Below are 20564 nucleotides of genomic sequence, written 5' to 3'. Positions count from 1 at the left end.
GCCAGGGAGGGACTGATCCTGCCTCCCGTCATTTCCTCATTGCCTTTCCTTCTCCATTTATTTCCTTTGGGTTTTCCCCTTTGATTAAACTTCTGGCATGTTGGAATGTTTAATAATAAAACAGATAACTCATGGGAGATGATATTTATAAAATCTACTTTTTTTTTTCACTTTTTATAAGACCTTGAGAGAAAATCTTGAACCATTTTTAAAATTAAAAAAAAAAACCACCCAAAAAACAGAAGGTGCAGTTAACAAGTTTTCAAACAATCAATGTTTTATTTGGTTAATTTATTAAACACCTTTAAGACAAATAATTTTGGTCTGTACCCTTCTATAAAATGATTCAAGTTCTGAACAAACCTCCGATACATAAAGCAAAGTTACTTTTACCATACGCAAATTTCAGATCAAAATACAACACTCTGTTTTCTTACATTTATAAAACCCGGTCAAATACAAACGACATTAAAAAAGATAAAACACTTTCACTGATCCTTGGTACAATATTACAGCACAATTTGCACAGTGGCAACTAAGTCCTCAAAGCACAAGTCAAATACTTTAAAAAGGGAGCCTCCCTTTAGTCACCCAATGTTCTACTGAACACGTAAACAAAGCGAGTGCTACTGAATCCAGGAAAATTCCCGTGTCCCTTTTCATACCATGTGTGAGCCACAAAGCAATTCTGCAAGGGAAGCTACTGGTGAGTAACCAAAGAGCTTTCCTACTTTGCTGTTACCAGTTTTTGTGCAACTACTCCATGAAAATAAACAAATGGAGGTGGACCAGACTCTGCACTAGGCAATTTATGACAACTAAAGTAAACCAAGAAATTAGTGTTTTTTTCTAAAAACAGACCATAAAACTATTAAAAAATTACCAAATTATCATGGGTACAACTGGAGTAACTGCCTTTTGCTTCACCTTCAAGACATCTAATGAAGACACAGAGTGTTTTCAATTTTTGAGTTTGTTCAATTGCAAAACCCAGTGTTTCAGCAATGGGTCAAAATACCATTAGAATTGCACATTTTTTGTCAATTACAGAATGCATGGTTGCATGAAACGCTCATTTGGTGCTACACCTGAAAGCCTGCACTTACACTAACCTGTGAACATGAGGGATGTTCTATGAAACACAAACAAGAACAAAAATTAAAACTACAAACATAAAATTATAAAACTCAAGTCTCAGTTGATAAACATTCTTGGGAAGGTCCTACCTAGCAAACCTTGCAGCAACACCTGGGGAAGAGAAAGTAAAACCAGAAAAATGGATAGGTCTGATGTGTCCCCTCGGGCTATGCTTTGCACAGGCAGTCAGGGCAGTTGTACCACAGCGCAACTGAAGGGTTTTTGCCTTAAGTTCTGCAACCCCTTAATTCCCCCCACCCCCAAACCACTGATTTTACTCACAGTTCAATTGTAACTTCTGTTATTCAGTCTCATCTAATGTGAAAACGTGTACATCATTTAATGGAAAAATGCACTAATGGATCTGACTTTCCTCTCTCCTCCCTCCCCAAACTCACGTCAAACCCACGAGGACACCACACACTCCAAAACTTTTCCTATCTTTTAATGTTCACATAATCCTGACAGAACAGAGAACTGCAAACTGCACAAACAATACATAGTTAAATAATGCTAAAGTGTAAACAATACAGGATGGACATAGTTTAATAAAACCCTAGTGAGGTACAGCAAAAACTTAATTTCCTAATTTAGTGTTTTAAGTGCAATTGAAACGCTGCTGTACCACCCTTCTGCAAACATATCTCTCCAGAATTAAGCTGCACTACTAGGCTTATTTCGTTAAAGCTACATACCCATGCTATAACTCATTATATTGACTTAATGCAAATATTTGTGGGGAAAATTAATTTACAGGGTTAATTAAAATCTTTTTAGTATTCAAAAGGAATGATAGTAAAGGGATCAACCATGGAAAATGTGGTAATACATGTTTTTTAAAAGATTTCCAATAATTCTAACACAAACCAGCAAGTATATTTTGAAAAATGCATAGAAACCCTGTCAATACAAAAATCCCCACTGAAATTACACAACTAAGCAATTTTAATCTAACTATTTTATGTGCTTTTCCTATAAAGGCCACTTTGACATACAAATACAAAAAAATTTACATTTTTCCCCAAAATAAATTATTTGTTCCTCAATTAAAAATACTGAATATGGAAGCATAACAACCCTCACTCATGCCAGCTGCTCATCTGCAGTGGCTATTTCTGAAGAAGAAAATCTCCTAAAATTTTCAGTTACCAAAAGAAATAAGAAATGGCTTCAGCCTGTGGTCTGCTTAGCACTAGGAAAAACCTGGGGGAGGGAATGGAACAGGCTGAGCCCCTTACACTGCGTGTGCTGGGGAGGAAATGGATGTACACAGAGAGAGCTTTCCTGCTTGTCTCCCAGGCTATGCACCAAAATCCCTGTTTGGAATCAAGAAAGAAATCGAGGTCAATCTCAATTAAAGAGAGACAAAATAGTAAAGGGAATTAGGAGGCAGAAACTGTATGAGGTCCAGGCTTAAGGAAATGAAGAATTCATGATCACCTGGGAGAGGAGAGCTCCTCACGGGAGGCAGAACCAGGAAAAACTCTACCCGTTTTTTAACAGGGGGAAGAAGAAGAACACAAGGAATAAATTTCATTAGAAAAATGAAGCAGTGGGAGAACAAAGAACCTTTACCAGCAGTCCTGACACATGGGCATTTATCGCTGAATTGCCACAGAAGCAAAAAGACCAAACTCGCACAGAAGTGGCAGAAATGAAAACGTACTTGGACTGATTGGAGACATCACAGGCATTCTTTACTGTAAGCACCAGATCCACAAGTGACTGACACAGGGAAAGCAAGACAACACCAACCCAGGGGGCACAGCAAACCCCAAACACCTGACATGCTCTAGGGCAGGGAGGTGCAAATGTGCTGAAGTGGCCCCAGAGGGTAAAGCCACACTGGTGGGGTTATAGGACAAGCTCCAGTTGACAACACCATGGGACAACAGGAGGGACACACACGGAGATCACATCATTCTGAGCCAAAACACCCAACAACCTGACCTGGCTGAACTGCTGGGTCAGGCAAGGGGGCAGGAGCAAAAGCAGTGAACTAGAGTTGATCTGGATACGAGATTCTTGGGCAGCCATTGAGTACAAGCTCTCCTAACCTTGGACCAAGGACTGGGTTTGGAAGGACACAGGAGATGCACTTCTGTATCACAAGGAATTCAGCTCTCTGGTGTGCTGTATTGCATAGTTTGATTGAGGTCAAAGAGCATTTATGTCTTATTTTTCCCTGTTTTATACAGAAGTAACTCAACATACTCTGATCAGAGTATTCCAAACCCTGCCCCCAAGTGATTAATCAATTAATTTCTAAAGATTTTGAGGTGGACACATAAAAGCTAAAACTCCATTCCCACACAAAGCAGGACCCACAGAACATGTACACACATAGAAAGGCTGTAACAGTAACCACATCTGTAACACAGGAGTCAGAGCACCACAGCTGCATGATGGGGATGACCCTTGTTGTCCAGCTGCATGCCACAGATGGTAAAGAAGAGGTGAGTACTTTTACCTCACCACACCAATGTGCCTTTTGTAGAAAAGGTGGCAATATATTCTGATAATATCCTGGTAATTATCAAAATCTTAAATTTGACAGAACACTGAACCTTTACGAGAGTGGCAGCAACGTAACATCACATTCCAACACCCTCCTATTACTTGGTTCATGGAATACAGATATCATAATTGGATTATTCAATAGTTTTTTCATTCTCTTAAGATATAAGAGAGTATTTGTACTGTACAAAGTCAGACTAAGTATACTAGTTATCATTCTTATAATACATATTCATTTCTTTAACCCAATCCCACAAGATTCATGGAACCCAATAAATATGGTTTACCGAGAGAAAACTCTGAAAGATAGAGCATCTAATGTGAAGAAATTTCAGTTTTTCCTTCTGAAGGTAAAACAATTCCAGGTTATCAGGGTCCCACTCTGGATTACAGAGCAGTGGGCATACAAACTGGGATGCAGTTTCACATCTCTGGTTTCTCAAGACAAGAAGAAAGTGCAGTGTAAAAACAGGTGGCCAGAAGCTCCCCGGCTCTTTAGGCCAGTACCTGTGGTTCTACACTGCAGACATAGTTCCAGAACCCACAGTTCCATAGCTCCAGAAGTTCAGATTTAAATACAACAAATGCAAAATAGCAAATCTCCTATAACAGCCCATCAATCTTTACATCATAAGGGACAGTGTGGACTCATCCTTACCTGTGCAGCAGGGAGCAGCTGCAAGGCAAGGAACAATGTTGCTCCTCAGCCTTCCCTAGAATGAGAGGATCAGGAAATTGCAAGCTCAGTAGAGTTTCTCCATTTTCAGCTGTTTTCAACATTTTTCAGCTGTTTTTCAGAAGCACTGCATGTAACACAGATACTCCTGTGAGGCCACCAACCGGTGGCTCCTCTGCAGTGACAGCCTGGATGAGTCTGGATGGTCCAGAGGGCAGCACCCAATGTGTGAAGGAGGAAAAGGACAAGGTAGTCTCTGGACTCTTTTCAAAAGGCTAAAGAGCTCTGAGATTAACATGAGTGAAAAATGCTACAGCACTGGGAATGCAGAGCCTATAAGAATACAATAAATTACCTGATGTATGGAGATGGGACAAATTCAAACATCAACCCTTGATCCTGCTGCTTCAGACAGGGCAGGAGTAGGACTTCATGTGCTTCAGAGAAAGAAAAACCTTCCTGTAGCAGTGTTACCAAATGCCTAAAACAAACTGATGATACAGATCAAACAGAAATAAAGGCAGCACAAAAAAGACAACAACAAAGTTCCTATGCAGGACTAAAATTCAGCTCTCTCCTCCAGAGCTTGTGTCTACAAGAGCCTCTTCTCATAGTGCCCAAGCTGATGTCACTGCAATGGCAGCACTTGGAGCTTCCCTCCTCCCTCCTCCTGAGCACTAAACCCTGGGGGGCTGAGCAGGAGGGGTCTGAGACAAACCTACACTGGGCACAACACCCCAGTGACCTGCCAGCCTCATGGGTCACCGTGTCCCAGACACACAGCCATGTCCTGGGACCAAGCCTGGGAAGATTAATATTTATGGAATAGCCACCATGATGCTAATGGAAGGCTCTGGAATTAGCAGCTAATTGGTACAGTCTGCAGAGTTAATGAATAGCTCCTTGTTTCACCCCTGCTATTTGTGCATGGCCACTAAAATGTTTGCTACATTGAATTCAAAGTTAGTATCAGCGTCTCCTCAAAATTTTAGAGGAAAATATTCTCTGTGAAGCATTTCTTGGTTTTGCCTTTACAAAGAAGGGAAAAGGGAGCATTTTCCCATTATATTTTGCATTATTAAGGCCTTTTGACAGTTTGGAAGCCATCTTTATGAAAAGGGATGCTTTTCAAAATAGAGATTGAATACTCAAAGAAAAACTCCACAGAATAAACACAAGCTGATTACCAGCTTATATTGGTACTTTTAGAAGTCAAGCACAGTGTAAGGAATTCAAAACTATGTCGAAATAGCACCTTTAGGAGCAGAAGAAAAGACACTTAAAAAACTTTTTCAATCTACGCAAAATCCCACATACCTGAAGATCATAAAAAATGGTCAATGACAGTTCAGGTATGGAAGGTGGGTATTGATTTGAACAGTTTTTCCTCTGCAGGTGATTAAATGGGAAACTCCACAGAAAAATATCTAATTAGACATTACAGAAAAATCAGTGAATCTCTCTATTGTATCAAGTCCACAGGCAAAATAGTGAGAGCAGAGTAGAGGCAGAGAGAAAACTATCTGATCTGTCCTTAAAAGAGCAGAGACTTCTATTTTTTTGAACAGATGTCTTCCTATTTAAAAATCATCAGGACAGCCTTTCAATTGCTACTCTCATTTCCAAGTATAATAGTTATTATCAAGTTATAGAAATTTTTATTTACTTTTTACAGCAGCTGCAGGTCAACCTTGGTCTTTTTGTACAGAAACATTAATTTAAAATGAAATTAAACTGTCCTTGGACAATGGTACCATTCTGTCCTGCTTCTTGTCTGCTTTTAGGTTTTAATTGAAGGACAAAATGTGATTTAAAACAAAACAAAAAATATTTGACAAAGTGCAAAGAAAGAAAAAATGAGGTAGCTGGGAATAGGGGCTTTTCCCCCCAGGACAAAGTGCCAGACTTCCAGGCACAGTGACACACATGAGGGACTGGGCTACACCTGCTCTACCTGCAGGTTTGCTTACAGGTGTTCAGGTGATGTCTGACCTGCCGGCATCAGTTCTACAAGCTCCATGAAAAGTCATTTCATTGTGTGCTAAGCACTGTCCCCACACACACTGATGTGCAGAGATGTGCAAAAGCCACAGAGAGCAAGTTGGTGTGGCCACCCTCTGACCCACAGCAGCTGTGCTCCCTGGCCCGTGGGCACAGGCCATGTGTTCAGAGGGAGAGTGAAAGCAAAATCCTGTTAATAACAGCAAAAGAGAAAACACCCGAGGCCAGAGGAAACATCGTGCATGGAACACCCAGGACCTGCCCCTGATGGGCTTTGGGGTCCAAACACTGAGGGCAATCAGTGGTGGCAATTCCATGAGTTCTGTACCAAACCCAGCCTCTTGCCCCATCTGACACTCACAGCAAGACTGGTGCAGTGTAAGGAGAATCTGGTACTGAACCTTCTCCACCCCTCAGCACTGTAAAGGAGCTTCCAGGAGCCTCCCAGAACACAGCTTGCTGTTTACATCATGTAACCAAGATAGGACAGAACACTCCCCATGCATTGCAAAATGCACTCTCAGACCCTTAAATACAAACATGTTTCAATTGCAAGAAGCAAACCACTCAAGTTTTGGAAATTAAGGATTAAAAAAAAAAAAAAGCTTAAAATTGACTTAGCAGGTGTTTCCCCAAGCAAACAAAAGCTAGAACAGACTTCATGTTCTCTAAGCAACCCAAAGGAGTCCTTTGGACTAGTTTAAGACCAGCTCTGAAAGGGTTTGAAAGTATTTCTTAGGAGGGCACTCCCTGGTTTCCCTTCAGAAAGAAACTATAGCAAGAGCTTTACAGAATATCAGCTGTGTTTAACTTGATCACCTCAGCAAATATCCCTGTGTACTGCTTTATTCACTCAAATAAGCAGGCTTTGCTTTTTAAGACATAAAAACAGTGAAACCAGTGACAGGGATGATTATGCTTTCCTGCTACCATTTGTAAATTAATAAAGCAGATTAATAAAACCTGCAGCTTTTGCATGTGAGGTCATTGAGGAGAGAACCTCAAGCCCAGCCAAGGATCAAGTTTTTGTAGCGTGCTGCCTATTGCAGATGGAAATTTAAACTTTCCAAATTGGCTTTTGCTTTCATCAGGTATGAATTTGTTCCACAGGGCTTTTTTTTTTCTGTTCTGAAATTGGCAGAGGTGGCAGCCCAATAACAGAATGCACAGAAATGACACTTGTGAAACAAGTGCACAGCTGGTGGCAGGAGGTCGGTCAGGGTCTGACAGGGTTTAGAACTATAGATAAAGGAAATTTGCCCTTGACAAAAACTGAGGTTGTCTCAGCATAAACTCAAAAGAAATGGAGGAAAGTCAAACAAATTTTTAAAAAAATTAAATAAGCGCCTAAGGTGGTCATTCAAAAACACTCATTATTAAAAAAAAATTAATTTAATCAATCAATTTCAATCAATTTTATCAATAAAGTAACACTAATTACATAGGGTATGTTTCTTTCTATTATTGTAATCAGACCCGTCAGCTTTTACCAGGGCTCAGAACAGCCTCATTTCATTATACAAATTCAAGGGCACAGGTAGGCAGTGGCATTGAGCAGCTTCATGTCCTGAAGTGCTCTGGCAGGTGTACTCTGCTCACAGAAACCCTGCAAAACTGCTGGGCATCAAGATTTAGCCTTTTTCCATTGAAAAGCTCCAATCTTCCAGCTCACTTTTCAAGATACTTCAATAGATTATTTCAAATAACCTCCAAATACTATTCTATATAAGTACTTTGTGTATTGCAAATACTTTTTTAACTAAAAAGCAGATACCTAAAATAAGTAATTTTTAAAAATATTATTCAGATTTTGTATCATCAATAAATATTCAACATAATCACCTGTTGGTAGTAGCTCATAGTTTAACTCTTTTGTTACCCTTAATGCTTTTGAGCAGGTGTTTAACTAGATGAATGGCTTTAGTCTATGTTTTTAGGTAACCTATTAATCAAACATTTGAGAGAGTTGATTGCTGGAGAAGAGCAGCAGTCAGACTGCAGAGTCATACTGGGCATGGCTGGTCAGAGGTGTCACCTTAAACCCTGGCTGCAATCCTTCCTACAGCAAGGAAATTTCCCAGGGAAAAAAAGAAAAAAAACCCCACACCAAAAACCATAGGGATGATGGAGAGCAGGTGCCAAACTTATTAATAAACTTCAGAGCACACCCCCACTAAAATGAGCAGAGTTTCCCCCAAACCCCACTGCCTTTAGCTTTTACTGGCTCACCTTCCCATGCCCTGTGCTTTTCTCTCGCAGACCATGTGCCCTGGAAACACAGCTCCAAGAAAATACAAGGAAGAGCATCAGAAATGGCAAATGTCAAAAGGCTGCAGCAGTGACGACTGAAACACAAGCCTGTACTCAGTCCTGAACAGGAAAAGGAAATACTCCTTTGGGAAGATGGAAATAGCAGCTTCTACAAACACGGATGCAATTAACACCCCTCCCACCCACCTGAAGTAGCCGTTTAAGTACTCCAAAGAGCTAAAGAGAGCACAACCCTCAAATCCTCCGTGCTAAATTAGAGACAGAAAGGATCTATTTAACACTAAATTAAATATAATTCCTTGGAAAGCATTGCTGTGAGTGGCACCAAACCACACCTTAGTTACAATGCTCAGTCTGCCTGTGTCCCTGGGCACAGCCACATTTCCCAAGGCACAGTTTCATTCTGCAGGTCGATAAATGCAAACAAATAGCACTTAATCTAAACAGTTACAATTTTAAATACTAAAGCCTGTTGTCAGCTGCCTTTTATTATATCTTGCATGGCACCAGTGCTCTAATAAAGAGCAAAGTGTCCATATGCATCACATGGAGTGTGATGGCAAGGCAGCTGTGAAGAGTAACATAAACCTGCAGAACAGTATAAAAAAAGTAGATTTACACTGCTTTCAATAGCATTCATTTAAAAAAAAAAAAGAACCACTGCTCTTTTTTGGAACACAGTGAATTTTAAGCATATCTGTATTTTAGTAGAACAGTTGAATTATTGTTATACACAGAAGAACTCAAAAGTTTGGCACTTGTAACAACTTGGATTGGTTATTGCATCCTCCACTCTGCATGGCACATGCATGGTAGCAGAGCCTGTGCACAGCATTTATGGAACAAACAGAGAAACTGCAGTTAAAACAGGGGAAAACCTCCCCAGACCCCTCAGTCCTGTTCTTGTGCATTTACTGAGTCATGCAGGCACCAGAAATATTGCAAAACAGTCAAGCTGCCTGGTGTGCTCTGGAGGGGGAGTTCCTAAGCCAGGCGGTTCAGTAGCTTTGATAAAAACCTCTTATTTTCATCAAGATCTCTGCTCCTGAAGGCAGGCTGTGTGCTAGGCACGTGCTGTGCAGTCAAACACCAGGGACACAGCCTGCCACAGCTATCAGTGAGCTGATTTTGAGCTTTTTCTGCTTTCAGATTCACCTCTGTCCTTTTGTGTAATTTTGTATTAATTTTCCTTCAATCTAAAGATGAAGTACCTTCAAAGCTACAGAAATTCCACTTGACCAGAAGCAGCTGGGCTGACACAACATTTTCACAATAACTAAAATTTAAGGATTAGCTGACAAAATATTTAAGGACAACCAGACCTTGCTATGGTATAGCAAAACCGAAAACTCTTCAGGATGCCTCTTCTTCAAGTATAAAACCAGCAAGGGAGAGGATCTGAAATCCAACCCTGACTCTTTAGGAACATGAGCATCTGTCAAGGCCAGGTAAGGAACGGAGCCAGGCCAGGCATGTGCCTCCCTCAGAAACTCAAGGGATTTATTTTATGAGAGTAACAGCACTTTACACCTTTGCTTCTGTAATCTCTCTCTGCTGTGCACAGCCACCACAAGGCTACAAGTGTAAAACAAGCACAAAGGACACTGCTGTGTGCTTACAGTAATATATACTTTTTCCCCCACTTTTCCCCTAAAATTGACAATTCCAAAAATTTTCCAAAATTATCTGTGGCACAGGAAAAAAAGGAAGAAGAAACTTTTCTTGGGGGAATTGCAGGAAGAGATGGAGTAAGGAGAGAAAAAAGCCACCACTCATTCCATCTTCCACAATTCCTACCCCGTATTTGGTGATTTTCTGATTTCAGTAGCTGGGGTGGGTCCAATTCCTCACTAGGGAAAGGAAAACGGATGCAGTGGCCCAGCCCAAGTGCCTCAAGCTCAAGGTGGCCCAGCCAGTCCTCATCCTGCACAGACAGCTGGCCAGGACACACATTCAAACAGTCACCTGTGGAGGACCTGGCTGAATGTCAGTGTCAATCATGAGCTGGGAGGAATTAAGGCCGCTGTGCTAAGCAAGGACAACTTAAACAAGTTTCTAAGCTGCCAAACCACCTAAAACCCCCAGGCTGCAACTTGGAAAAACTCCCGAGTTGTTTCTCGTGTGGTTCAGCCATCATGTGCAGCAGCACACAGTGCCAGGAGAGCAGGGACAGCTGAGTGGTGGCATTTACCAGTGAACCCAGGTCAATCTACAGCTGTTTGCACATTCAACACTCAGCAAACTGATGACCTCCCTCCTCTCAGCACCTCTGGTACCATCACAGCCTCCCTCCCCTTCTGAAATCAACCACCCCTCAGTAAAGAGAAAGAGAAGTCAGAGGTGAGCTCTGCCTCTTCACTCCTACACCATCACTGGTACAATCCCTGCAGAAAGGGGAGCCTTGGCTTCAAAGCCTTGCTCCAAATTCAGAGGGAAATCAAACCTGGTTATTGCACAATCCAAGGGATGCACTCCCAGATCAGAGCTGGACAGATAGAAGACACATCCCTTCCCTCCTGCACACACAGAGGCTAGAACAGCTTCTGGATAAGTCCCACAGACAATGCAGATGGGGAATGGTCCCATCCCCTTAGGCAATGCCAAAGAAACCAGTTTTGACATCTCAGGAGTGCCTAAATCTTGAGCATGCACTCAAAACCCCTGGAGAACATCCTTGGACACTTGGTCCCCAGCCACAAGGAACGTGACACGAGTACAATGTGCTCAGAAATTCAGTTTGTGACTGGTTCAGGTACAGAGGCTTAAACTTCTTGGTCAAATCTCACTGAGTGCATTTGCAACATGCTCCAATCACCAGATTTGTTTTATTTTTCTTTAAAAAAATGAACTAAGAACACCTAGTGTTAATCCTACTCTAAGTGTAAACATTTGGTTCAGTAACTTGAACTGCAAAACACTGCTAGAGTATTTACTTGGATTTATCATGTGCATTTATCACTTACATTTCTGGATGCTGAATGCCCTCAAGTGTACTGGGAAGCTACAGGGACTCAGGAGATAGCAGCTGGTAATATTCTGAATAACATTTTCTGAAATTTTCCAAACTACTTAGAAAACTGAGCTCAAAGTAAAACTGATACTTAGGAACATTCATCACTTTTGAATATGGGATCTTGGCACTTTGTCTGAGGAAAAAAAAATTGACCCATGTAAGATTTTTGAAAAAGGGGAAGTTTTACATAACTAACAGCACTTGATTTATTTCACAAGCCGGCCAAGGATGGAAATAGTGGTTCACATTTCTGTGGTAAAGCATTATATATAAATTTAAAACCTAAAGACATATATATATATATATATATATATATACACACCAAGTTTACTGCAATGCATAAATATATAAACTTTTTAATATGCCAACTAATATAGGTCAGAAAATCGATGTATATAGTTCAAGTTTTGCAGCACTTCAGCATTGTAAAAAATAAAAATAAAGTCAATGGGTTGGCTGCTGCCCTTTTCCTCACCCTCTCACACTCCTCTGCTCAGGAATCAAGAGTAATTCCAACCCCACATCAGTGCTATGGAAGGAGTGAGCAGAAGTAAGTTTCAGAATGGCTCTTCAAAGACTATTTAGTGAAATACCAATATTTTGACCTAGTTTGGGATCATATTTCAACATATGTAAAATTATTTCAATAAAGATGACGAAGATTTACACTAACTGAGGGCAGAGTTTGGCTTGTCTGAGGTCCACAAAGTTTCAGAGTGGATAGTCTTGTATGTAGTTATAATACTGGTTGTACAAAGTCTCTTTTTCTGAAGGGCAGGAGGTATTATTTATATTTTTCATCTCTCCCAGTTTATTCCTTTTAAATAAATACAGGTTATGCCCCACCCATCACAACAACAATGAAATCAAAAATTGAGGTAAAACTGTTCTATCAGCTAATCTTGACTACAAACAAAAGTCAATTAAATATCACTACTGATGTGAACAAGGCTTAGTAAGAAATAAAATGCAAGATACTAAGTTCTTCACTATAACCACATCATAAAACCCAGCTTCCAAAGTCAGACAGCAGTAAACAAGACTGTACTGTAGCACAGAAATCATTAGTAAACCAAGTTTTGATCCCAATTTAAAGTCACTGTACAAATTTTCCTTAACTCTTAGTTCAAACCCCATGTTTTCTGCAAAATAAATATATCCTTGTCATATTTCGCCTTTGTTGTAAGAGACATAAAATACACCTTTTTACAATCCTCAGTCTTAAAAACCATTCTTAGCTTGCAAGTGAAGTAAAAAGGAACACAATCTATTTAGTTTGTCCTTTTGCTCTTACCAAAAGCAGCAATCATCACTAACTGTTCCAAACATGTCTTCCCTTTTCACTTCAAGGAAAACAGCCACCAAAGCCCACCTAGAAGTGCATGCCACCCACCTGCAGACCAGTTCATCAGGCTACTCGAATGACAGCGTAGGAAAAAACTGTTTACATCTTTGTGGTGTATTGTATCCATTTCCTGGAGTGTATCCTTTTCAGATTAGTCCATTTTATATATATTAAAAATATTTGTCAGAATGAAACCGTCGCAAATGAATGAAAAACCGTATGTACACACCTCCACCATTTTTTAGGCACAGACCTTATCTTTTGAGAAAGGACTAGAAATAAAAGGTGCAACGACCAACACCTCCTGTGGCCTCAGGCTCCAACAGCAGCACAGCAGGGAGGTTGGTTATCATGTAGCTTCTGTGTATTAAGCTATCCAGTTCCAGATAGCAAATGGATTTGTATCAGTTCCCAGCAGGGGAAATGCACCTGAAAGCTTCTTTTTTTTTTTTTTTTTTTTTTTGCTTTTCAATAAGCTTTGCCAAAGGAAACCGATTCCCACCAGTTTCACACACAAAAATCCTCCTTCAATAACAGGGTTTAAACTCCAAATGGTTACGACTGAAGGTGTTTCCTTGATCTCCCCTTTTATTTTCCCCCTTCTCTCCTCTTTAATGTGTACTTAAGTTATTTGTTCCCGAAACAAGTACTGAGACTCAAGCTTTGTAAGCATTTAAAACAAAAACAGTTACCATACCAAAGCACAGCATACAGTGTAATTTTCAGCTGTAATTTCTCAGCTTTTCCTTTAAATAGAGCTAGATTATGGTGGACTGCACAGAACTCTTCCAGTCTCCTCCCCTGGCAGCACACGGATCACGGCGAAGGGACGCGGATGCGGAACAATCCCTGCTGCAGCTGCAGCCGGAAGAGTTTGCAGTTGGCGATGCGCAGCGCTGCGCAGCCCGTCCGGCGCAGGTCCGAGGGGAACAGCGGCTTCGTGCGCTGCCAGGTGCCCGTGCTTCTCTTAAATTCCCTAACATAGTCATAGTTTGTACCTGAATTAACGAAAAAAAGAGATGAAATGCTTAAAACTCACTGCAGCTGCCACCACATCTAACCTCTAGTAAGGCAAATACGTGAAAGAGAGCATGCACAGGAACACAAGTCAGTGTCTGGATGGGTGGTTGAAATTATCATCAAAAAGGAACTACTATGACATTTCTGATCTACTTAAACCCACCAAATTTGGAATTTTGTTTGCTTATATTTTGGAAAAATCCCTACTCCACGCTCATATACGTACACATGTCCACAAGTCTTCCAAATCTCTTTTCAGAGCATGGCCAGACGCTGGCAGCTGCAAACTGAGCATGTTTGATAGCACACATCTATTTGATTGGGATTGAGAGCCAAGAGTCACTCTCACATCCATATGAACCACTGGACAATGCCCCTAGAATGCGGAATTGCGTTTCCCACTGCAAAAACAGGTGCTACAACCTCAGGCACTAACAGGTCTTCTTGTACTTAGATAAAAGCAGTAACACACTCTTAGTCCTGATCACTTGTGGTCTTCAAACTAATCAACCAAATCAAGCCAAGGCTCATAGCACTGAACTTGTTACTGAAGAAGTCCAAAAGCCAGCCTATGTGTATGTCCAGCATAATCCCATAATCCCCCTGACCCACAGTGACAGAACAGTGTCCCAGCCTCTTATTCTTAAAATGTTCAGTCTCACCAGTGCCAGGTAATCAAAATATTGGAAGGAAATGAGCATAAAGAGGTTTTTAGTCCTGGCTCTGACCTGTATCGAGATCTCCAATCACGTATATGCTGGCTCCGATGGGCACAGCTCCATACACGAAAGAAGAGCTAGTTGGGATACATAGATTCTGGTCATTTAGATAAATCCACCTGTAAAAATAACAATTAAAAAACAGGATTTGATTTTTAGTGAGCACATTTAAAAAAATAATCCAGAGTCTTTTTGCAGCTGTAATCTTTGACTCAAAAGCAGAGTGTACATATTAATTTGTTATGTAAAGGGAATATTGCATAGTTTGGGATAGTCCTGGTTTCTCCCTGCCAGGAAAAGCAGCTAGTACTGCTGTATCCTGAAGTTACTTAATTTCAGAATTGCTCCACTCATCTGTGTAATCTACCTAAAATAAATTATTCTTGCAGCCACACAATATGACCTTCTGGAAGAGAGCAGGCAAGTTAGAGAGCCAACTATGCCCGTCAATCTTCCCTACAGAGAAAATTTTAGGCAGTTTTAAAAATAGTCTTTAAATTGTCTTTAAAATAAACACATATAAGTTTTAATGATCCACAGTAAGGGAAAAAACAACTTGCTATAGCAGAACCTTGTTATTAAGCAGTGTCTCCCCCATATAATTCTTCAACTTCTTTATTAGTGCTTTATCAGGAACAACAAATCCTTGCCTGCTACGAAGAATGCAGCACTTGGCAATGCTTAACTTCAAACAAGGGATAGAAGACTGGAAATCAAAGTGGTAATGGAATTTGGAAAAGAAATGTCCTCTATCTGGAATTGCCACAGACCTTTCCAATCTCATATCAGGCTCTTTTCAATCCCTTTCTAGCTCCTACAGTAATCTTACAATTCCCCTGTGTTCACTGTAAGCACAGGCTCATTTCAACACTACATCAGCCTGATCTTTCCACCAAGTGAAGAGCAGTTTTCCTTGTTGAAGCCTTTGGGAAACAGGTGGGGATGTACTCCTCACCCACGTGGGATGCTGGTTTATAAAGAGGTCCCAAGAGCTATCAGCATCCTCTCTGTGGTTCTGAAACAAATTCCTACAAAATGCCGCTGCACCTTTGCAGATGCTGTCACAGTTACCACACACAGACCCTGACATGTACAAATCAAGGCCATTTTAGGGGACTGCTCCTACACTTTTCATTAAATAATTTACAGAGAACATGAAGGTCTGAGAAACCTTTGAACATCATCCCATATATTTTCATGGTCATACCAGGTTAATTTGAAGGAAAACGTTAGAAAATGCCCTCCCAGATACTGCTGATCTTTGAAAACTCTGCATCATCTGAACTCCTAATTCAGAAGTAAACCGCTGCTCTGGCACTGAAGGAAATACTGCTCCATATCAATTATCTTGGAGATAGAAATCAATTTTTAAAGGGCAAATGAAAGGATTTGCTGTCCATTATTTTGTCTGTGCTGTACACTGAAGGATTAATGTTCTGCACAAAGTAAGGAAATGGTTTGTAGCTGCCACAGAGGAGGACAGATGAACTAAGGAGAGAAAAGGAGTTCTCTACACTGTTTCAGAAACTCTCACAGATCAAAACAACTTGCATCATATTTCATTAGCTTCCTCCCTTACCAGGGAAGGAGAAGGGCACAGTATTTTCACTGCTTTTTAGCAGCAAGTGACCTAGAATTCTGAAAACTGAGTAAGTGGCAGAGAAATGCAGAAGGAAGACTGGATTTTTTTCTTTAATTCTAACTATAGGACCAGGTTAAAGAAGGGGAAAAAACTCAAATCAGGAGTTTATCTGCACTAGATACTCTGGGTTTTGGAGTTTAAATTAAAAAACCTAAACCCACAGGGTGAGACCCAAGCATTTTCCTACTATGCACCACCAAAGGACATTATTAAAGTTTCTGTAGCTGCTTGTGAAAATTCATCCTCAGGCTTTCTCAACATGTATGCTTTAAAAAACAGGCACCACTTTTCAGGAACACTCACAGCAGCTTTAGCAGTTAAAACTAGGAAGGAACAAAGACAGGAAGGGCAAGGGGTCACGTTTCATCAGAATTTGACTAAGCTCCAGCTTAATGTGGGTTGTGCCTGCTGTTTGAACAGTATGGAAAAAACACCATGACCAAAAATTCACAATCTTCAGGAATCTGAAAACAGTCCTTGGAACAGAACTCTTGCGTACTTCCCTGGGATGGCTCCACTCAAACTGAGTCCAAGAGGAGCAGGGGGAAGGCAAGTCCTGCTGCAACCATGGGCAGAAGTGATGGCTCTGAAACTGGAACAGGCTTCCACCCAATTTAAAAAAAGAAAGGAAAGAATCTTGATTTCTTTTAGTCTTAAAGTAAGACAAACAAAATATCTATCCACACTGCTGCAGCTGATGAGTGGGATGGGGGTAACTGCTTTATTTCCAAGTGGGAAGTAAATAAAGATGTGATACAGAGCCAATATTCCAGACACGTCACCTCAAGATCACCCAGCTAAGAGACGAAGCTTGGAAATGAATGAAAATACAGGTTCCTCTCATCTGACAGTGCTATCAATCAGTGTTCTCATTACATTTGCATAAGCACTTGCTTTTAATGAAATCCCTGCACACTGACTGGAAGAATGTTGCTAATTACACATACTATGTTACAAGACTATTTAGTTCACTAGTTATATGCTGCTGAAAGTTCTTTCTTATTTCCATGATGTTCCAGTAGCAAAAAGAACATTGTAAAGGATCTTTTACCAAAGTACTGCTGCTGAAAATTCTCTCTCACTTTTATGCCCCTTAGTACCTGCAAATTTTCATAATTCCTTTTTGAATCGTGAGAAGAAGGAAGAAATCCTACCCCACTTACAGACCACCAGGGAAAGGCAGCAATGGCCATCCACCAGCAGATCTTGCAAAGAATCCTGAAGTCAATTTGGGCTGTCTTAAATATTTCCAGCCATCCACATTGAAAAGAAAAAAACTCAAGTGTGCAGAGACATCATCCAATTCTCCACTCACCTACATGGTGCAAAAAGTGCATTATAAATTATGAACTCTGATAGAAAGTCTGCCCCATCAATGTCTTGAGTATGTATTTAAGACTTCCTGCTTTTTATGGAGTAGATGAACACTGGATCACTGGGTGAAGGATACCTTCACATTTCCATCTTCCATTTTCACATTCATTAAACCTGTTTTTAGCTTGATCGATAATTAAAAAAAACAGGATACAATGCACACAAAGCTCCATCTATAGCCTTTGAAAAAAACATCTACATCCTGCAAAAACCCTGCAGTCTGACATACAGCTTTTTCTATCTTTGGGTTCACTTAAATCCACTCATGCATATGACTCTGAAGACAGCCTGACAAAACATTTATTAATACAGCAGCACTTCAAGTATGAGAATTATTTCCTACATTACCCTGTTCACATTTCATGTGGATGCTACTATTTTGTCTCACTTCATTTATTCTATTACTTGTTTATACAGCACAGCTTAACAGGAGTCTCAATGTTTATTTTTTTGCTAGTGTGAAGATCTCAGCATATCCCCAGTCTTTGAAAAGTCTGCGTCATGGCTAAGAATAACAATTTTTAAAGACTCTGCACTGTGAGTTGTTTTGGAGTAATTTACTGTCAAAGTAAACAATATTAAACAAGTCCAGTCCTTTAATCCAATTCAAGCCAGAATTATGGCAGCTTACATGAATTAATATGTTTATATACTGATGTGAGTACATCCTTAGACATTGACACTGGAGTAAAACCTGTAATTCAGACACTCAGGCTCTGGGTGCCTGGCATGATGCTTGACCCTGTGCTCTGGCAATGAGGCCTGAGGCACACATGGAAATTTGTGCAATGACACAGGTGTGCACTGCTGCACGTACCTCAGCACCAACACCGTCCCACAGCTGAACTCACAGTCCAGAGAGCTCTCTGCATCCACAGAGAAAGGGAACATAATGGAGTTCTCCACTTAAAAACAGCTGGAAAAGCCCACAGCTCATTACAAAATATGCAACATTGGCAAGTAACTTTTTAAAAAGTCACTGTGAATTTTGGTTTAGACTGCTAGAATTGATCTGCTACACAGATCTCTGAGGGTACCAAAACCTGGGATAACTGACAGACCCTGGAACTGAGTGCTGGAACATAACACAGAGACACTGCACCCTCTTCTGGCTACAGCACCCCTGGGCTGAGCTGGGGCCCTCCAAACCCTGGGAGCACCATGCCCAGGCAGCAGCTGCCACCATCCCAGCCTTCCCTGGTTCCCCAGTTTCCACAGAAATGCCCAAAAGCTGTGCCCTGCCAGCAGGTTCATGCTGAATTAAATTTCTAAGCTCAGACTGGGCAGTGGCAGAGCAGAAAGGCGAAGTCTGGTATCTCAGCCGCCCTCCCCATGTGCCTCCTCCATCAGCTCCATCAGTCATATCTGCTGCCTCCCCTGCCCCGTGCCAGCCCTCACACCACACAGGCAGCACTCAGAGCAGCTGGGGCAGCTGCAGTTTTATCACTGGGATCCTGCAAGGCCTGGGGCACGCCGCCGAGCAAAGCCACAAACCCATCCCAGTGTGGCAGTCAGCAGGTGGCACCACGGCCTCACCTGCAGCGCCCAGGCTGGGCCCTCCCAGCTCCCCAAAATCCACTGCACGGGAGCCCAACCTGCATCAACCAGTGAAACAGGTTTGCAGCCACTGCTGAGGAATCATGACCTTCTGAAGAACAGAATCAGGCTGGAAGTATTTCAAGTAAATCCACTGAAAATAGCAAGTAGGATAGAGGGGAGCACTTATTTCCCTTTCAAAGGCCTCTCGCAAAACATTAATAAGCTTCTACCATTTCTGCAGCCTCCAGAAGGCTAGCAAACACTAAGGGAGATTCAGCAGCAGCAGCCCCTCTGATCTGTCTGCTTCTTTTAACCAATTTAAAGGATGTTTTTCTTCAGCTTAATTTGATTATAGCTAGTTTAGACATCACTTTGAACAACAGAGAAGACCTCTTCATACAGAAATTAAAGTCTCTTTACAAACACATCTTGCAAGAAAATTATATAATGAATTTACATCTACTGTACTATTTTTGTGTCCTTTTATACAGGTCACTGTCATAAATCAGTCTTGATCTTCTAATAAAACATGCTAATTTCCTTCACTTGTCAACAAGCCTTGAAACATCTGACCACAAAGTCTTTCTAAAATTTAATTTATGAAAGAAGAATAACCCAATTTACAGGTATATGCAAGAAAAAAGTCACTGGAGGAACCAGGTTTGTCAGTTATGACTGGAGAAAAGGGTGCCTAAACAAAAATTTCAATGTAAGGTAACATTTTGAATGGTTACCACATATAGTAAGGTGGATTCCACTACCAGAGCCAAAAGATAAGAAATGAAGTAATTGGAAGCAAACTCAAAACAAACAGAAGGAGATGAGCCATACAGTGTGGTGAGATGTGGGATGTATAGCATCCATAGTGTCTTTCCTATGGCAAAAGCCGACATGGGTGCTATCAGCTATAAATGCCTGGAGCAGAAATGCATGAAATTTCTTATCTCTAGGAATTCCCTAAGCTGCAAATCTTTGGAGGTAGGAATGGATCATGAAGAAATATTCCTGTACATTCATACATTCCTCCATAGAACCATGGAATCATTTAGGTTGGAAAAGACCTGTAGTGAGCACTCAACAGGGAGCTGTGGGCACAAGTAGAGGTGGGGGCAGCACTTGGGGAAATTGCAGAGTGCAGGGGAAGAACAACAAACTCCCTGTGTGACCAAGGTGCTTCTCCTGTCCAGGGTCACTCAAGAGCCACATGGTGGCTCCAGGGCTTTAGGCTTGGCATGTTAGAGGGAAAAGTGGAGTGGATGGGCCTTCAGTAAAAGCCAAACCAGGTGACAAAAAGTGAAATGAGCAACAGA

General features: G+C 41.0%; 1 protein-coding gene across 2 annotated transcripts in view; it reads right to left on the bottom strand.

Moving 5' to 3' along the window:
• Positions 1-246: 246 nt before the first annotated feature.
• The window catches only part of GAN (gigaxonin), a 40132-nt gene continuing 19814 nt past the window's right edge, over positions 247-20564 (bottom strand). For both annotated transcript variants that reach the window (XM_085589880.1, XM_021541222.4), the window contains exons 10-11: positions 14709-14818; positions 247-13958 (exon numbers count right to left, since the gene is read on the bottom strand). In XM_085589880.1, the coding sequence (XP_085446006.1) occupies positions 13777-13958; positions 14709-14818 (292 nt within the window). In that variant the 3' untranslated portion in view covers positions 247-13776. The remainder of the gene's footprint in view (positions 13959-14708; positions 14819-20564) is intronic.

Source organism: Lonchura striata, chromosome 11, assembly GCF_050655825.1.
Source record: "Lonchura striata isolate lonStrDom1 chromosome 11, ASM5065582v1, whole genome shotgun sequence".
NCBI classification, from domain to species: Eukaryota; Metazoa; Chordata; class Aves; order Passeriformes; family Estrildidae; genus Lonchura; species Lonchura striata.
This window is presented reverse-complemented; position numbering and strand designations above follow the sequence as displayed.